The sequence below is a fragment of the Caenorhabditis remanei genome, chromosome IV (genome assembly GCF_010183535.1).
Source record: "Caenorhabditis remanei strain PX506 chromosome IV, whole genome shotgun sequence".
Lineage (NCBI taxonomy): Eukaryota > Metazoa > Nematoda > Chromadorea > Rhabditida > Rhabditidae > Caenorhabditis > Caenorhabditis remanei.
Genome location: NC_071331.1, coordinates 22913603 through 22928483, shown reverse-complemented (window position 1 = coordinate 22928483; position 14881 = coordinate 22913603). Strand labels below are relative to the sequence as shown.

The 14881-nt window shown below is 42.4% G+C and overlaps 6 protein-coding genes across 6 annotated transcripts; 4 read left to right on the top strand and 2 right to left on the bottom strand.

The window, feature by feature from the left end:
• Positions 1–280: 280 nt before the first annotated feature.
• Positions 281–1063, top strand: GCK72_015867 (uncharacterized protein; the record flags this gene model as incomplete). The annotated part of the gene is made up of 1 exon (XM_003094864.2): positions 281–1063. The coding sequence occupies one exon, from the start codon at positions 281–283 to the stop codon at positions 1061–1063; it is 783 nt and encodes a 260-aa protein (XP_003094912.2).
• A 1010-nt stretch (positions 1064–2073) lies between these two features.
• GCK72_015866 (uncharacterized protein) lies at positions 2074–3278 on the top strand (the record flags this gene model as incomplete). Its single annotated transcript, XM_003094798.2, has 2 exons — positions 2074–2600; positions 2645–3278. The coding sequence occupies 2 exons, from the start codon at positions 2074–2076 to the stop codon at positions 3276–3278; spliced, it is 1161 nt and encodes a 386-aa protein (XP_003094846.2).
• Positions 3279–4780: 1502 nt separating this feature from the next.
• On the top strand, positions 4781–5422 carry GCK72_015865 (uncharacterized protein; the record flags this gene model as incomplete). The annotated part of the gene is made up of 2 exons (XM_053731182.1): positions 4781–4875; positions 4927–5422. 2 exons carry the CDS (start codon positions 4781–4783, stop codon positions 5420–5422), a joined length of 591 nt encoding a protein of 196 aa, XP_053585954.1.
• Positions 5423–6145: 723 nt separating this feature from the next.
• GCK72_015864 (uncharacterized protein) lies at positions 6146–10310 on the bottom strand (the record flags this gene model as incomplete). Its single annotated transcript, XM_053731181.1, has 6 exons — positions 6146–6473; positions 6743–6856; positions 6944–7081; positions 7131–7277; positions 7641–8269; positions 10215–10310. The coding sequence occupies 6 exons, from the start codon at positions 10308–10310 to the stop codon at positions 6146–6148; spliced, it is 1452 nt and encodes a 483-aa protein (XP_053585953.1).
• Positions 10224–10865, top strand: GCK72_015863 (uncharacterized protein; the record flags this gene model as incomplete). The annotated part of the gene is made up of 2 exons (XM_053731180.1): positions 10224–10318; positions 10370–10865. 2 exons carry the CDS (start codon positions 10224–10226, stop codon positions 10863–10865), a joined length of 591 nt encoding a protein of 196 aa, XP_053585952.1.
• Positions 10866–11534: 669 nt separating this feature from the next.
• GCK72_015862 (uncharacterized protein) lies at positions 11535–13880 on the bottom strand (the record flags this gene model as incomplete). The annotated part of the gene is made up of 5 exons (XM_003094813.2): positions 11535–11862; positions 12246–12392; positions 12441–12587; positions 12637–12783; positions 13291–13880. The coding sequence occupies 5 exons, from the start codon at positions 13878–13880 to the stop codon at positions 11535–11537; spliced, it is 1359 nt and encodes a 452-aa protein (XP_003094861.2).
• Between the last annotated feature and the right edge of the window lie 1001 nt (positions 13881–14881).

Sequence of the window (14881 nt, the reverse complement as noted above, 5' to 3'; positions counted from 1 at the left end):
GAAGGGAGAGCCGCGATGACTACGATGGGAGGAAATGGATAAATGACTGTCTCCACTGCCACTACCTCCACCTTATATAGTGGTCCCCGGTGGCGGTTGCGGGAAGATTCGCAGTCCGCAAACACCCCGTCATGTACACTCCTGCGTATTGCGGACTTGACGCGCAGGATGGGGATGAGGACAGTCCTGCCATTCATTCATCCCTTCTCTCCTCTTACTGACTACCCCATTCTCCTCCTTTCTTCCTCCCTCACTAGACTATCTCTCTTTTCAGAAACAAATGGATCCACAAGTCATGGTAACTGGTCGGAAGACTTCTATGGCACCAGCACCCAAGGCAGCCTCCATCGCTGCCCTCCAGGACAACGTTCAACAAATCGGCAAAGCGTTGGATAATATGAAAATCGAAAATGACAAGAGATTCAAACGATTGGAGAGAAAGATCGTGGAGCAGAAAAAGGATCAGAAGATTCTGGAGCTGAAGGAGAAGCTTAGAGAGGCCCAAAGGAAATATGAAGCTCTAGAGGAGAGCCAAAACAAAAAACAAAAGGAAGTGCTGAAGAAGATGACGACTATCCGGAAAATCATCGATGAGAAGGAAGAAAAGGTGAAGAAAGTTGTGAAGAAAGGGGAGGAGCTTAAGAAGCAGGTGGAGGAGTTGAAGGCCAGCTTGGCTAAAAGTGAAGCCACAATTTCTGAAAAAGAGGATCTCATCGAGAAGCAGAAGAAGGAGGACAAGGATCTTCGCAACAACTACCGAGTGCTCAGCGAGTTCCACTCAATGATGAGAAATGAGATCGAGTATGACGACTGTGCGATGAAGATGATGAAAGATGAGAATAAGACATTGCTGAAGGAGAATCAGGAGTTGAAGGAGAAGTTTGAGAAGAGGGAACGAGAGGTCCATCAGATGAAGAAGGAGATGAAGGAGGTCCGGAAGATTGCGATGGAGAGGGATGAGCAGATTGAGAAGGAATTGGAGGAGACTAGAGAGGAGATGAAGACTCAGAAGGAGAGAGTGGTGGAGGCGATGAAGAAGATGGAGGAGTTGGAATTGGATTAATTATTGTTTTATTGATTTCTTTGAATTACTTTTTTTAATACTTTTTTACCGAATGAAGTATTTTGCATCAAAAATGTTGCTGAGATCATGCAGAATAATTTACAGAGGTTCTACTGTGACCTACCGTAACCTAGTGTCACCTGAAGTAAGTAACTCTAACCTACAGTAGCCAGGGCTCATGTATGCTGAGTTTCTGGTACTGGTTCTAAGGTTTCTAAAATTCAGACGAGATTCTGAGACTGTTGACTTCAATTCGGTCTGTTAACTTCAAGACCCATACGGTCCTAAATCTTAGAACCCTCATCTCTGACTGGCCCGGACCACCAAGTCCGTTGCTAACTCTTATCAAGTTTCGCAGGATCTTATACATGTTTCCCATAAGCTTCCTAGATCCTCGACTTTCAGTCCCAGCTATCCGTCTAATCATCCCAAAAACTTATGATTTCTGACCAGATTCCTTCGATTCACGGTTCCTGATTTTGCATTTCAGATTCCAATTACCGAATCTCAAACCCCATACCCTCAGACTCATGGATCCTGGATCCCCGGTCCTTATTCCTTAATTGGATTCTAGCTTCTGAATCTCAGTGATTCTATATTCTTATTCCCAAAAGACCTAGCTGTTTTCTTCAAGGCTCTCATTAGATAACCCTTTTTTCCACTCACACGTTTCATTATGTTTGTGGATCTAATCCATCATCATGAACTGACAGATTATGGTGTTAATTGCCGCAGAAGGTCTGTCACGTCACTTTGTATCCCTTAGGTATGTTTGGTCCCCTTGGGTAGCTCCGGGAAGATTCGGATTTCGCGCGCAATCCGCAAACACCACGTCGTGTACACTCCTGCGTATTGCGGACTTGACGAGCAAGATGGTGATGGGGTCAGTCTTTTCATTCATTCATCCCTTCTCTCCTCTTCCCTCCCTCTCTATCGATTTTCCATCTTCTTTAACCTGTCCGTCCGTTTCTCCTTCCCTCAGCCAAATTCGTTCCTTATTCAGAATCGTCATGCACGCTTCCCAGCAGAAAACTAGCGCAAAGATTCATGGATCTGCAATGCGACAAGACGAAGCATGGCCAAGGGAGCTTTCGAAATCGGAGCAGGAGAGGAGAGCTCACGATGCTTGGCCAGCTTGGGATTCAGAAGAATTAGCCGAGAAGAAAAAGTCGGAGATGGAGAAAATGGCTCACGATGCTTGGCCGGCTTGGAATTCAGAGGAGATTTCATATCAAATTGAGGAATTTGAAGCCAAGGAGAAGTTGGAGATGGCGAATAGAGTAGACGACGCTTGGCCAAGAGAGGAGCTTTTATATGAAGCCTGGCCAGCTTGGGATTCTGAAGAAATGAAAGCCAAGGAGAAGTTGGAGATGGCGAGACGAGCTGACGACGCCTGGCCAGCTCCTGATACCTTTGAGTTTGTGGATTCTGAAGAAGAGCCTTCAGAATCCAAGAAGAAGTTGGAGATGGCCCACGATGCATGGGAGTTCGAGGAGCTTTCAGATGCCACCCAAGATTCTGAGAAGGAAGAGGAAAAGTGAGTTTGTCTGTTAATATCTGAGACTCTATGATACATTTCAGGCCCCAAGACCCAATCATTGCCACGCTCCAAGCCAACCTAGACCGTGTCACCAGCAATTTCGAAGAATTTTCCATTTCCACCGCCAAGAGATTCGAGGAAATCGAGAACCAGCTTCACCAGAAGGACCATCAGAAGCTCCAGAAGCAGTGCTCCGACCTGTTCCGTGATGGAAAAGCGGCTTGGCAGCTGGCAAAGCGAGAGATGGAGAAGAATAAGGCACTGGAGGCAAAACTTCATAAAAAGCAGAAGAATTTCAAGGTACTCCAACAACAATACATCGCGTCTGGAGATATTGTGAAGAGAGCGTTGAAATCGAGGGATGAGGAAATCGAGGACCTCCAGCAACGTCTTCAAGAATCAGAAGAGTTGACAAGACTTCTGATAGAGGAGAGCGCGGAGGATGACCAGATTCTGAAGGAGCAGTTGACAGTGAGAGCCGATGAGACTGCGAGATATGAGAGGATGATTCAGGAGAGACAAAGGAAGATTTGGGAGCTGAATGGTCAGTTGAAGAGGGCTACTGAGGATCTGGATCGGAAGGAACGTGAGGAGAAGAGAAAGGAGAAAAGAATCAGGGAGTTGGAGCAGATTGTTGGGGAGATGGAGGCAAAGATTTCGAGTTATAATTTGTGAAGCTTTTTGTGATTGTAATTGTAAAGTTGTTGAATAATAAATGAATTTCAAATTAGAGTGTTTCCTAGACCGGGACGTATAACTCACTTCAAAATGAGTTTCGTGAGCTGAAAAATATACCAATATGTAGATCTCCGCGAGATCTATTGCTCTGATATATTACAGGCCGGATGGCTAGTCGTTAATGTAACGCGGGCTGGGCTAGAATAGCTTTCCTATTAATTTGGACCCCTTCGGCCATCAGATAGACAAAAAAGTGACTGAAATTGCTTAAAATCCCGTAAAACCACTCCAAAAACCTCAAAACCCGCTTCACTTCCAATTGACGGCAATGTCCGCGATCAAAGAGAGGGGAAAGACTAACAGCGAGCACTTAATGTTTTGAAAATTTTGGAAATACCGTATCTCGCGCTGAAAATGTGTTAGAAAATGCGGTTTTGAGCTTTTTGAGGTAGTTTTAACGGATTCGAATAAATGTGGGGAAGATTTGAACCCAAAACCAACTTTCTAGCACATTTACAACCTGAGATATAGTATTTCAAAATGTTCAAGACATTTAGTGCTCGCTGTTAGAGTTTCCCCTCCCACTGATCGCGGACTTTGCCGTCAATTGGTAGAAAAGCGGGTTTTGAGGTTTTTAGCGTGGTTTAGGGGATTTAAAGCGATTTTGGCACGAGAAATATACCAAAATGTAGATCTTGGCGAGTTTCTATAGCTGTTCTGCTTTTTAGCCGATGGCAGGCAATTTGAGGCAGTCTAAACCAAACTCAAGCAATGTTAGCAGAATTTTTATCAATTTTACACAATTTTGAACCGTTTGAAATCGTTAAGCAAATTTTGTATAGTTTTTTTCCTGCTGATCAAAGTGACACCGATTTTATTTGATTTGAGATATTTTCATCCACTTCGAGCCGTTTTTAGAGTAGTACGGTTCTAAGCTATTTTAAGCCATCTAAACCAATCCTAAACGCTCTTAGCCTATCTAAACCGATCTTATTCAATCTTTTCTTACTTTTATCTATCTTGAACAATCTTATGCAATCTTTTGCAATTTGGACTGTGAGATTTAAAATGTATGGCGCGTCAAATCCTGTCCCTGCGTTTTGCGGCATGTTCTAGAAGGTCCGCAAACACCAATCTTCCCGGAGATTCCCGCGCCGAGTCTAGGACAGATGTGCAGTAGTCTCGAGTTACCCATCCACCATTCCATCTCCCTCATTCAGTCTTCTCCTCTTTGGTGTGCGGTTTTCCCATTTACTCTCGTCTCTAGTCATCGATTCCTTCTCACGTCATCTGGGATGTGCGCGCGCTCGGCGTTTTGTGCATTCTATATTGATTTTTGAGAATTGACTCACTCACCTTCTCATCTCATTTAGTTTTTCCTGTCAAATATATTGACTCCATGGTTTTGCATATCTTATGCGACTTTAGTTATTCTTTATTATTCTTTATCATTCTCTATTACATCAATTTTCAGACAACACTTCACTCACCAAACTACTATGAACGCCCAACAACAACTCATCCAACACCTGGAGCAGCAAATCGTGGAGCTTCATCAGAAGCTCGAGAAGGAGAAAGACGACCATGAGCAGACGTAAGTTAATATTGCAATGAATAGACGAATCATAATGTTATCCCGTTCCAGGAAAAATCAGATTTCTTTTGAGCAATCATTGGTCCAGAAATTGAGTACTATGGTTCCCGACTTGGAAAGCACAATCTCCACTTTCCGCAATGAGAACAACGAGTTGAAGCGGAAGCTCCAAAAAGAGGCGGAGTCAAAGAAGAAACTGGAGGGCAAAGTCATCAGAAGAAACCAAAAGATTCTGAAGTTGGAAGAAGAGAAGAAGGCGTTGGAGGAGAAGGACCAGGAGCTCTCGGAGCAACTTCAAGATTCTGCAGCCGAACTCCATCAAGCAAAGCAGGAAATCGAGCTGCTCCAGAAAACAATTGCCAGAAGAGACGCCACTATCCGAACAACGAAGGAAGTGGTGTCAGGTGTCATTGCCAAACAAGAGGCGGACACTGAATCACACACTTTGAATATGGTGATGAAGCTTAGCGAGGCGGAACACACGGCATTGGTGAAGGATACAGAGATGAAGATTCTCAAGGACATGATGGCTACTATCATGTGGTGATAAAAAATGAATATTTTTGCTGGTTTCAGTTTTGAAATAATAAATCTTTTAAAAATACATCGTGTTATATGTAGTTGTCCGATATTTTCACAGGCTTCGATGGTAATGAAACTCAAGCTACAGGAGACTAAGATCGGTTAAAGTTGTTAGAGATCGCTTGAGATTGCTTTTAAATCGGTTAAAAGGGACAGAGAAGTAAAAAAGGAGGCATTTTTGTATGAATCGACTCAGAATTCCGTGGTAAAGGAAAAATCCTCTTGAAGGTAGGTCTGAAAAAAAAACTAGTCTGAAACCAAGTTATGGTCTCTCAAAGTGCCCCATTTTCCTGCGTGAAAATTTTTGCGGTGCTCATGAAAATGAATAGATTAGTGAAAGAAGGAAAATGTATTCTTAGCACTTTGAGAGACCATAACTTGGTTTCAGACTGATTTCCAGGCATACCTCCAAGAGGATTTTCTTTTTTCCCAAAATTCTGAGTTGATTCATATTTTAAAAAAGCAGTTCCAACCAATGGTCTACAGAAATTAGAAATGTTCTTGTGTGATCTTTGTAAAGTTTATGTGATCTCAAACGATCATAAATAGACTGAAGCAATTTCAAGCAATTATAATCAATCCTGGCCGATTTAATTTTAGCTGTCAAACAACAGATGAATATACTGGAAAACTTTATTGAATCTTTTAAAAAGAACTTTTGCAACAAAAGAAAACCAAATCCATTCCATCAATTATAAATAACATCTTGCATCTTCTTGAAAATCGAATTCTGCGTCTTCAACTTCTCCTCCAACTCCTGAATCTTCTTCTCCATCGCCTTTTTTTCCGCCCCATACTTCTTCTCCATAAGAGTTTCACAATGCTGCCCCGTAATAATCTTCTCCAGATTCCAATAAAGTTTCACAGTGTTGTTCAGCTCGTCCTGTTTCTCTTGGAGCTTAGATTCCAGGTCGTTGACTTTCTTCTCCTCAGAATCCTTCATACTTTGGGTTGTTTCCTTGAGATTTTCCAAGACTTTAGCATTGAAAATATAGGCGTTGCACAGTCCTTTCCGGCTGAAAATGGATTGTTAAGAGCTACAGTATATTTCTTCGCTACAGTATCTTTTTAAGCTACACTTTTTGAGCTGCTCTAATTAGGATCTAGGTACACGGTGCGACTACAGTACCCCTTGTTTATTACTACAGTATCCCTACAGTACACCTAGAATCCAAATATATGATTCGACTACAGTATTCCTTATTTGTAGAGAATGTATTCTTGGTACAGTATCACCAAGCTACAGTAAGCAAACCTTTGTCCTACAGTACCCCCTCTCACTTACGTCTCAGCATGCTTCTCTTCCTCAGAGCTCAAGTTTTCGTAGAGAGCATCTTTCTCAATTGTAATTCTTCCGATTTTCTTTTTCAACGACTCGATTTCGTGGTCCGTGGATTTTCTGAAATAAACTCAATAGTTACAGTATCTCACATCCCCTGATCCATCTACAGTAACCCTTCTTCCCACAGTACCCCCTCTCACTTACGTCTCAGCATGCCTAGATTTCTCTGTGCACAAGAGGGTATCTTTCTCGATTGTAATATTTTTGACAGTCCTCGTCAACGACTCGATTTCCTGGTCCTTGGCTTTGACAGAGTCCTTGGCTGCTTTTAGCTCAGTTTTTCTGAAAAGAGATCAATAGTTACAGTACCCTTAGAATTCTCTCTACTTACGTTTCAGCATGACTAGATTTCTCGAAGCACAAGTCCTGGTGGTTACCGTTATTCTCGATGGTAATTGTTTCGACAGTCTTCTTTAACGACTCGATTTCCAGCTTTTTAGATTTTATAGAAACATAGCAGTGCTTCAGTTTTGCTTTTCTGTAAAAAAAACAAGTAATTAAATTTAAATTGGACCTACCTACAGTACACCTAGACTACAGTTCTAAGATTACATTAAATACGTTCAGTATCCAGTTTCAGAATCTTGATACAGTATCCCCTAAGAATATGTCTTGAGATACATCTACAGTACCTTTAGGAGCAAGATCAACCTAAAGTATGTCTAAGATCCCGCTTTATGATCCAAGTACATTACTTCATGATCTTTTTCTGGGATATCACTTTAGAATCCGTCTACAATACCCACGAAATCACTACCGGATCCTATTACCGTATCCTACGACGATCTGAGACGCGACTTTTCGGTTACTGTACCCCTCTACACCACCCCCACCAACTTACGCCTCATTGAGCTCTTTCTCCTGTTCCTCCAATTGCTTCTTCAGATCCGCCACCGTGACATCTCCATTTTCGTCAGTCTCTTCAATTACCTCCAATATCTCGAATGTCTGACGTGCCTCCGATTTCTCGAATGTCCGACGTGTCAAGAAGAAAGTATAAAGGTCTTCTACGGATAGTTTCAGAGTTTCCAGTCTCTCGACGATTTCTTTCTCCTCCGCGGAACACTGGAACTTTCTGTTGCCTTTTTCGTAACTATCTTCATAGATGTGTCCCAATCGATGAAGTTGATCAAAAGTCAGTGTAACAGTCTCATCATCGGTGCCTTCCGAAATTTTCAAAATTGGTCCCGATGACAAATTCAAATTTGACTCGTCCTTCTTCAAGTGTAGAGCGTTTCTCCATGCCCTACGGCGTTCCTGATAGAACCTGATGACAGTCTCCCTGGGAACTCTAGTTTTTCTCATTATACTTGCTACTGGAATGGAAACGATGACGTCGTCTTTTTTCGAACGACATAAATACTTGATACACAAACGGTCGAGATGGTGGAGTTGCGAGAAGGTGAGATAGATCAGTTTGTCCTGGTGGATGGGTTGAGCGGGGATATCGTTGGTAACGATAGACATAGCCTGGAAAGAAATTGGGGTGAAGATTGATTTCATACGGATAAGAACGGTTAAGATTGGTAAAGAATGCTTGAGATTGTTTAGGGACGCTTGAGATTGGTTAGGATCGGTTAGGATTGGTTAAGATTGCTTAAAAGTGCTTGAAATCGTTTAAGATAGTTTAGGCTTAGAAGTTCAGACTGACTAAGCACGAGTGAGAACGGTTAAGATGGGTTAAGATCAGGGTTGGGGAATTCCGGACCGGCCTAGCTGAAGTGGAGAAGGCAGAAGGCTCGGGTGAGACAATGGAAACCCCACATTCAAATTGACAGAGACTGGGGACGGTGGGAAGTATTGATTTTTGGTGATTGAGGAGGGGACATACACACTGACAGCGGTCGACTGACTGGACTCCCCTCCAGATGAAGTGAGAAGGAATCTAGAGATGACTACGGGGAAGGCTAGGAGAGATGAGGAAACCGCGCACCGTAGAGGATTGAGGGAGAATACAGGGAAAACTAAATGAGATAAGAAGGATTGCGCAGTGAAGACTCCAGATGAAGTGAGAAAGAATCTAAAGATGGCTACCGGGAGTGAAGAGAGGAGATGGGAAAACCGCGTACCGTAGAGGACTGACGGAGAAGACTGAATGAGGGAAATGGAATGGTGGATGAGCTCGAACTCGAGACTCCTGCACATGTGTCCTAGACGCGGCGCGTACCTCTGGGAAGATTGGTGTCTGCGGACCTTCTCGAACATCCCGCAAAACGCAGGGACACGATTTGACGCGCAATCTGTTTAAGATCGCTTGATATTGTTCAAGATGTTCACGTTGAGATTGGTTGAGATAGTTTAGAAACACAAAATGCAACAGACTTCAAGGAGTTCGGAAAGGTAGTGGACACCTAGGTATTGGTACTAAGTTCGGATTGGTTTGAATTGGTTAAATTTGTTTAGATTGGTAAATAATAGTTAAGATTGATTAAAATCGGCTAAGATTGGCTAAGAGTGGCAAAGATTGGTGGAAATTGGTTAAGCTTGGTTCAGATCGGCTTAGCAAATTTGATAAACTCTGGCGATCTCGACCAATTAGGTTAACTGGACTAGCTGGAGAGCAGTCATAAGATCGTTATGTTATAAGGAAAGACAGTATTCGACGGTCGACTGACTCGTGGACCTTCTGAATGAATTGATCCTTGACGACGGGCGGTATGATGCTGCTGTGAAACTCAAATTGTCGCGGGAAAATTGGTTTATGGAGATGAGGGGAAACAGGAGATACGGGGAAACGGGGAAGACCAATAAACACGCGCAGACAAATCCCCTAAAACCACTCCAAAAACCTCAAAACCCGCTTCCCTTCCAATTGATGGCAATGTCCGCGATCAGAGGGAGGGGAAAGACTAACAGCGAGCAGTTAATGTTTTCAAACTTTGGAAATACCGTATCTCACGCTGAAAATGGGCTAGAAAGTTGGTTTTTGAGTTCAAATGACTGAAATTCTGTTATAATATGTCTTATATGGTCAGATTGCATCGAGTAACTTATACCAAGTTGTTGTGGCTCTCATTGTCCCACCAACTACTCCAGTGTTCCGTGCGCGTCGATATGGGGAAGAAAAGTCTGCAGACACCTATCTTCCCAGAATATTACGCGTGCAAAACCCGCGGACAGATGTGCAGTAGTCTCGAGCTACCCATCTACCATTCCATCTCTCTCATTCAGTCTTCTCCCTCAGACCTCTACGTTGTGCGGTTTTTACATTTCCTCTCGTCTCTAGTCATCGATTCCTTCTCACGTCATCTGGGATTGTGCATTCTATATTGATTTTGGAGAATTGACTCATTCACCTTCTCAACTCATTTAGTTTTTCCTGTCAAATATATTGACTCCGTGGTTTTGCGTGTCTTATGCGATTTTAGGCTATCTTATTCATCATCCTTCAATTTTCAGATATCACCTCACTTACGAAGTAACTATGGACGCCCAACAACAACTCATCCAACACTTGGAGCAGCAAATCGTAGAGCTCAACCAGAAGCTCGAGCAGGAGAAAGACGACCATCAGCAGACGTAAGTTGAGATTGTAATAAATAGACAAATCATAATTTTATCCCGTTCCAGGAAAAACCAGATCTCTTTCGAGCAATCATTGGTTCAGAGATTGAGCAGTATGGTCCCCGACTTGGAAAGCACAATCTCCACTCTCACCGATGAGAACAACGAGTTGAAGCGGAAGCTCCAAAAAGAGGCGGAGTCGAAGAAGAAGCTGGAGGGCAAGGTCATCAGAAGAAATCAGAAGATTCTGAAGTTGGAAGAAGAGAAGAAGGCGTTGGAGGAGAAGGACCAGGAGCTCTCGGAGCAACTTCACGTCGTGGATGCCGAGCTCCATCAAGCCAAGCAGGAAATCAAGATGCTCCAAAAGACAATCGCCAGAAGAGACGCCACTATCCGAACAACGAAGGAAGTGGTGTCAGGTGTCATTGCCAAACAGGATTCGGACACTGAATCACACACTTTGAATATGGTAATGAAGCTTAGTGAGGCGGAGCACACGGCATTGGTCAAGGACAAAGAGATGACGATTCTAAAGGACATGATGGCTACTATCATTTGGTGATTAAAGATGAATATTTTTGTTGGTTTTGGTTCTTGAATAAATAAGTGTTTTTAAAATAGATCTGTTTACGCATTAAAAACGGGAAAAAATGACAAGAAACATGTAAAAGACACTCCAAATAAAGTCAAATTAGGGAAAAATAGCACAAAATGCACCAAAGACATGCCAGATGTGACTTTCTGACTGTAAAAACCGTTTGGAACGCGTTACAGGCACGCCAGCCACCAAAAAATTGACAAAATTGAATTTTTTACAGCGAAAATTCTAGAAATCCTGAAAGTTCTCTCAAAACGAGTCCTACGAGAAACACAATGTGACTGTGGACATCTGGAGCCAAGATTTCCCTGCTGAACACAAAATTTTGAATCTAAAATTGCCTAAAATAATAAATTCAGGTTTGAATTGGCGCTGGAAACGCTAAAAACTGAATTTTCTATATTCTTTAACCGATTTTCAGCAATCTCTAATGATCTCAAGCGATCTTAACCGATTTTAAGCAGTCTTAAGCAGTCTTAAGATGTTTTAAGCGAGTTAAAGCAATCTTAACCAAATATAATATTAATATATTATCACTCATAACACTGAATATACTGGAAAATTTTATTGAATCTTTTAAACCCAAAAAATCATGTTCAACAACAAAGAAACCAGATTACATTCATCATTCCATCAATTATAAATAACATCCTGCATCTTCTTGAAAATCGTTTTCTGTGTCTTCAACATCTCCTTGAACTCCTGAATCTTCTTCTCCATCGCCTTCTTCTCAGCGCCATACTTCTTCTCTATAAGAGCTTCACAATGTTTCTCCGTAATAATCTTCTCCAGATTCCAATAAAGTTTCACAGTGTTGTTCAGCTCGTCCTGTTTCTCTTGGAGCTTAGATTCCAGGTCGTTGACTTTCTTCTCCTCAGAATCCTTCATATTTTGGATGGTTTTCTTGAGATTTTCCAAAATTTTAGCATTGAAAATATAGGCGTTGCACAGTCCTTTCCGGCTGAAAAAGGTTAGTTTTTTGAAGCTACACAGCGCGACTACAGTGCCCCCTATTTCATTACTAAAACACTCATTATCCCTACAGTACCTCTAGGATCGAAATATAGGATCCGACCACCATACTACGTGCTGTAAGCAAACACCTACAGTATTCCCTATTTGCAAGAGTACTCCTTAGTAATACGGTACCCCTGTTTCTACAGTACCTCCTTTCTTGCTACAGTATCCAGTGTCCTAGTTCTCTAATTAGGATATAGGTACACGGCCCGACTACAGTACCCCTAGAATCCAAATATGGAATCCGACTACAGTATTCCTTATTTCTACAAAACGTATTCTTGGTACAGTATCACCATACTACTTACAGTACCCCCTCTCACTTACGTCTCAGCATGTTTATCTTCCTCGGAGCACAAGTCTTCGTGCAAAGCATCTTTCTCGATTGTAATTCTTTCGATTGTCTTTTTCAACGACTCGATTTTTCGGTCCTTGGTTTTGGCAGAGTCGCTTGCGAGTTTTAGTTCAGTCTCTCTGAAATAACCTTGTTAGCTACAGTAATCCAGGTTCCCCACTACTTACGTCTTGGTATGATCAATTTTTTCTGTCCACAAAATTTGACAGATATCAAAGCTCTCTATGTGCAGTTTTTTGACAGCCTTCTTCAACGACTCGATTTCCTCGTCCTTAGCTTTGACAGTGTCGTTGGCGAGTTTTAGATGTGATTTTCTGAAAAGAGCTCGATAACTACAGTACCACTAGAATCTTGTCTACTTACGTCTCCATACGGTAATCATTTTCTTGGAACAAGACATCATGAACCTTATTGTTTTCGATTTGAAGTTTTTTGATAGTCGTCGTCAACGACTCGATTTCCTGTTCCTTTGCTTTGACAGAGTCGTTGGCGAGTTTTAGTTGAGTTTTTCTGAAAATAATTGATTATAATTCAACTACCATATTCTCTAGACATCGGCTCTAGAATCCATTCACAGTATCCCTAAGACCTATTAGGATTCAAATTCAAAATCTTTTACAGTATGACCTGAAATCAATTTACAGTACACCCAGAATATTGTTCTAAGACTAGACTACAACATTTCTAGGATCTTACAGTATGATTCATTTATCGTACCTGTAGGATCCCGCAGTACTCCAGGATCTATTACAGTACTCCAGGATCTATTTCTAGGGCCTAATTTTAGAAAACTTTAGAAATCGTCTACAATACCCATGATATCATTCTTCCGGATCCTGTTACCGTATCCTCTTGACCACCGATCTTAGACTCGACTACAGTATCCCTAGGATCCGACTTGACCAAATTCATCTACACTACCTTGTAAGCGCTATTTCTCTGATCTAGACACAGTACCCCTAGGATCCTGCTCTAGGATCGGAGATATGTCTACAGTACCCCATCCCACCAACTTACGTCTCATTGAGCTCTTTCTCCTGTTCCTCCAATCGCTTCTTCAGCTCCGACTCCGGCTCCATGTATGTCTCTTCATCTATCTCCAACTTTTTGAATGTCTCCCGACGTGTCAAGAAGAAAGTATCCATGTCTTGGGAGGATAGAGTCTTCAGTCTTGGATGGATAGAGTCTCCAATTTGTTTCTTCTCCGCACAACACGGAAACTTTCTATCTTTTTCGTAACGATTTTCATAAATGAGTCCCAATAGATGAAGTTGGTCGAAAGTCAGTGTAACAGACTCATCATCGGTGCTTCCCGAAATTTTCAAAATTGATCCCGACAACAAGTCCGGATTTGTCTTGTCCTTCAAGTATCGAGCACTTCTCCACGCCCTACGACGTTCTGTATTGAACTGCATGAAAGTCTCCCCGGGAACTCCAGTTTGACTGGTAATATTTGCAACGTTTATGAAAACGCGGCCGTCTCTGTCCAAACGACATAAATACTTGATACACAAACGGTCGATATGGTGGAGTTGCGAGAAGGTGAGATGGAAGATATCGTCCTGCTGGACAGGTCGAGCGGGGATATCGTTGGTTACGTTAGACATAGCCGGTATCTGGAAAAAGGTTAGGGTGAAGATTAGTTTAGAACGGGTAAGAACGTTCAAGATCGCTAAAGATAGCTTGAAAATCGGCAAGAGAAACCAAGAGATGAAATGGCGAATGGAAAAATAACAAAATTTAGAGATTGGCTGAGAAGAATTGAGAAGCTGGATGACATTAACGTTAGATGGTACCAGACAGGTGGAGATTGATGGTCATGATTGCTTAAAACAGTTTAGAACGGCGTAATTCACATGTGAACACTGCTTGTCAGAGCTCCTTAGATCAGCGATTTGGATTTGTTGAATCGATTCTAAATCTCCATCTCGACAAATCGACACACAGAGAGAGCACAGTCCAGAAGATTCGAGGGAAGAAAAGGTGGTGGAGGAGGGGGAATAGATGAGAGAGGAGAGCCACCGCACAACCTAGGAGGCCGACGGGAGAAAAGACTGAATGAGGGAGATGAGAATGGCGGACGACGCGCGGGAATGTTTTGCGCGTCATTTCTCGTCACTGCGTTTTGCGGACCTTGAAGACACAGGGGCCCGCGGGAAACACCAGAACATTCTAGAAGACGTGAGAATGTCACGTCATCTGGAGGAATGGAAGGGGGCAGCTGTGGAGTGTCATCTGGTGAAAGGGCTCCGGGAAGGACTATAGTGTATGGAAGGAGGGATAAGGAAACCGCAAACCATAGAGGACTGAGGGAGAAGACTGAATGAGAGAGGGAGATGAAATGGTGGAAGAGAGTGACGTCATCTGGTGAAAGGGTCCGGGATGAGAGCAAACAAATCGGTCAAGATCTTTGAGATCGATTAAAATGGTTAGGACAATGAGAGCCACAGCAGCTTTGTATATACGTTACTCGGATCGTATGAGATCGCTCAAGACTGTTCAAGATATGTTGAGATAGGTAAAAGCAAGTTGATTGAGATATTTTAGGAAACAAGATGATCGAGATTTCAAGAAGTTGGGGGAAGGTAGCGGTAGAACGAAACCAGGA